General features: G+C 56.6%; 2 protein-coding genes across 2 annotated transcripts in view; one reads left to right on the top strand and one right to left on the bottom strand.

Moving 5' to 3' along the window:
- Positions 1 to 949, top strand: part of EMH_0028740 (uncharacterized protein) — a gene marked incomplete at both ends in the record, with an annotated part of 8,441 nt that extends 7,492 nt beyond the window's left edge. Inside the window, 3 exons of the mRNA XM_013494189.1 lie at positions 6 to 52; positions 379 to 476; positions 887 to 949. Of these exons, the coding sequence (XP_013349643.1) occupies positions 6 to 52; positions 379 to 476; positions 887 to 949 (208 nt within the window). The remainder of the gene's footprint in view (positions 1 to 5; positions 53 to 378; positions 477 to 886) is intronic.
- A 1,372-nt stretch (positions 950 to 2,321) lies between these two features.
- EMH_0028730 (uncharacterized protein) overlaps positions 2,322 to 3,650 on the bottom strand; it is a gene marked incomplete at both ends in the record, with an annotated part of 1,910 nt that continues 581 nt past the window's right edge. Inside the window, 3 exons of the mRNA XM_013494188.1 lie at positions 2,322 to 2,509; positions 2,790 to 2,892; positions 3,388 to 3,565. Of these exons, the coding sequence (XP_013349642.1) occupies positions 2,322 to 2,509; positions 2,790 to 2,892; positions 3,388 to 3,565 (469 nt within the window). The remainder of the gene's footprint in view (positions 2,510 to 2,789; positions 2,893 to 3,387; positions 3,566 to 3,650) is intronic.

Raw genomic sequence — 3,650 nt, 5'->3', positions numbered from 1 at the left:
TGCAGCAGCAGCAGCAACACCCTTCAGCACCCGGCGGAGGCAGATGACCTGGGTAGGGACCCCTCATATATTTGCTGCTGCATTTGCTTCTGCAGCTGCTGCAGCGAGCGCACCAGTAGCAGCAGCAGCAGCAGCAGCAGCTGCTGCTGCTGCTGCTGCTTCAGCAGAAAGTAGCAGACACGGCTGCTGCATATCGACGCAGCAAAGAGCTGCAGCAGCTGTTGCACCTGGAGTTAGGATGCATGCGCATGCATGCGTCTCCGTAGCAGCAACACGGGCTCAGCTTGAGACTGTTTGTGTGTCTCTTCTCTTTGACATATCTGTGTGAACGTTACTGTGCTGCTGCTGCTGCTGCTGCTGCTGCTGCTGCTGCTGCAGGCACTGAGGGGCTCACAGCGTCTGAGGCCAAAGGGCACTCGGTCGCGGCGCTGCGGGCGCTGTTCGAGCGAAGCCGCGCCGCCTGGTTCGAAGGAGAGGTGAGAAGTGAAACAGAAACAAGCTAGCAGCTGCAGCAGCAGCAGCAGCAGCTGCTGCTGCTGCTGACACAAGGCAGCAGCAGGAGTTGCTGCTGCTGCTGCTGCTGCTGCTGCTGCTGCTGCCTTGTGTCTGCGGAGACACCACCTCTGGTGCTGTCTCCGCAGCGGGGACAGAACCGCATGCACCACTAGCAAGCCCCAAGCCCCTGGCCGGGCTGCTGCTGCTGGTGGTTGCGAGAAGAAGGGATGCATGCGTGCGCATGCATGCGCCTATCCACTCATCTTTGTCAGCAGAGCAAGCCCCGCTGTCTCCTCATCTTCTGTGTCTGCTGCGCGCAGCTTCAGCGCTTCTCGGAGCTCAACGACTCGGGGGACCCCACAAAGGCNTCTTCTGTGTCTGCTGCGCGCAGCTTCAGCGCTTCTCGGAGCTCAACGACTCGGGGGACCCCACAAAGGCCAGCAAGAGCCGCTAGCTGGGGATCCGATCCCAGCCAACAACAACACAGACAACAACAGCCCCAGCTAGCTGTCCTGCTAGCTATGCCCCTCTGGAGCCTCTGCTGAGCAGAGCTAACCAGGCGGGTGGCTAGCTGGTGGGGTGGCTAGTCAATCGGGGGGCTATCAACTCCGGTGGCTAGCTAGGGGGCAGCTAGCTAATCGCATGGCTAGCTAGCTAGCTGGGTAGCTAGCTAGTCCCGTAGCTAACTGGCATCGTTGCTGCTCAGGAGCTTGCGTGCATCTCCTTAGAGGCGTCGCAGCGAACCTTTGTATACGCATGCATGCACCTAGAGAGCCGCATGCATATGCTAGTGCATGCGTTTGCGTTCTTTCTGTCTAGAGGGGAGGGAGACAACGCCACCCTCAACACTAACAACTGATGCAGTCCCCTACGTCGACTCAGTTTGGGGCTGCCAGCTCTGCTCTTGAGCTGCATGCGCCCACGCGGATTAAAAATGCATCTGCATGCGGAAGGCCGCCTAGCTAGCTGGCTAGCTAGCTNTGCATGCGCCCACGCGGATTAAAAATGCATCTGCATGCGGAAGGCCGCCTAGCTAGCTGGCTAGCTAGCTAGCTGGCTAGCTAGCTAGCTGGCTAGCTAGCTAGCTAGCTGACTAGGCGCGATCCGTTAGCTAGGCGGGACTAGCTAGCTAGGCAGTTCGCTAGCTAGGCAGATAGCGAAGCTGTCGGCTAGCTAGCTAGGCCTCTAGCTAGCTAGACACCTAGCTAGCCAAGCTTATAGCTAGCTAGACATATAGCTAGCCAGGCTTATAGCTAGCTAGACATCTAGCTAGCCAGGTCTCTAGCTAGCTAGACATATAGCTAGCCAGGCCTCTAGCTAGCCAGGCCTCTAGCTAGCCAGGCCTCTAGCTAGCTAGACATCTAGCTAGCCAGGCCTCTAGCTAGCTAGACATCCAGCTAGCCAGGCTTATAGCTAGCTAGACATCTAGCTAACCAGGCTTATAGCTAGCTAGATATCTAGCTAGCCAAGCCTCTAGCTAGCTATCCGGATTATATAACTTGGCTACAAACTAAACAGAGTCGCCCCAGATGAAGCTGCGGCGGCTCCAGCCACGGAAGCCCCTCGATGAGGGACCGTAAGGGGTGGTGTCTCTCCCCGCATATCTTTTTTTGTGTTTCTTCTTGTGCTGCTGCTGTTGCTGCGACAGCAGCAACAGCAGCAGCAAAAGAAGAAACACTGACACGAGAGGAGACACTGACACGAGAAGAGAGGAGACACTGACACGAGAAGAGAGGAGACACTGACACGAGAGGAGACAACTGACACGAGCAGCAAAGGAGACACAAAAGGAGACACAAAAGGAGACAGAGACAAAACCATTCTATCTAGAACGGCCCCGCCCCCAACAGCGCCATAAGAGAAGAGTCAAGCGGCTCCGAGGCCTCCCCCCCCGCAGCTGAGGAGACAGTCCCCCCGGGCTCTGTCCCCTCTGGCCCCCCCAAGGTGTCTCCTCCTGTCTCCTCTCCCAGCAGCGCCAACAGACCGCCGCTGCTGCTGGACGGCGTAGCAGGAGCTGCAACAAAACAACGCATGCATGCATAACAAGAACATATGAGGAGACAAGTGAAACACCTCTCTAAGAGTTCCTCCTGCTGCTGCTGCTGCTGCTGCTGCTGCAGCTGCTGGCAGCAGCAGCAAGCGCGCTGCCAGCTGTCTAGACACCCCAATACCACCACCAACCCCTATAAAAAGGTGAACAGAGCAGCAGCATGCCCGAGCTCGCATGCATGCAGAGACACATACATGCATACAACAGCAACACAGACAGAGAGACAAATAGATAGTCTCCTCACCTGCAGCAGCAGCAACTCTATTTCCTAATGCCCTCGGGGGCGGCTCCTCGTCTGAGTCGTTGAAGGGCTGACAGTGCAGCTCCCGCCGGATGGACCCGTGAAGCTGTACATACACCCCAACCCCACACACCCGAGCAGCAGCTACACGTACAGCCCGCTACTTTGCTGCTGCTGCTGCGCTGCTGCAGCAGCAGCTGCTGCAGCAGCAGCAGCAGCAGCGGGTGTATCACCAGGAGCTGCTGCTGCAGCACCTGGTGATACACCCGCTACTGGTGCTGCTGCAGCACCTGGACCTGCTGCAACTTCTAGTGATAAAACAGCTGCTGCTGCAGCACCAGCTGCTGGTGCTGCAGCAGCTGCTCGTGCTGCAGCAGCCGCTTGTGCTGCAGCAGCTGCTCGTGCTGCAGCAGCTGCTGGTGGTGCAGCACCTGGCGGTGCTACTCAAGCACGCAGAATTGGTAGGCTTGAGGTGTCTGCACATGCATGCATGCATGCATGTTCATACACCTCAAGGCTACCAATTGATGCATGCATGCATGCACGTACACATGCATGCATGCATGGATGCATGCATGCATGCGCATGGATCTGTCTGTACCTGTTCGTATGTCTGCAGGGAGAGAGAACGTTTGGTTGCGAGTGCGGCCTCTACCCTCGCCGCGTTTTTTTTTTCTTCTATTTTTAGTTTTCTTTTTAGTTGGCCGTCTGTTACTCCCGGCATCATTGTCTTTATCAGCAGCAAGTCCGTGCCGCAGCAAGACAAGCAATCATAAAACCTAATACACACACAAAACAACATATCTATCGAGCATAATTCCTTCTGTTGTTGCTGCTGCTGCTGCTCTTGCTGCTGTTGCTGTC

This window comes from Eimeria mitis, genomic scaffold (assembly GCF_000499745.2).
Source record: "Eimeria mitis Houghton genomic scaffold, Emh_scaff1069, whole genome shotgun sequence".
Taxonomy (NCBI): domain Eukaryota; phylum Apicomplexa; class Conoidasida; order Eucoccidiorida; family Eimeriidae; genus Eimeria; species Eimeria mitis.
This window is presented reverse-complemented; position numbering and strand designations above follow the sequence as displayed.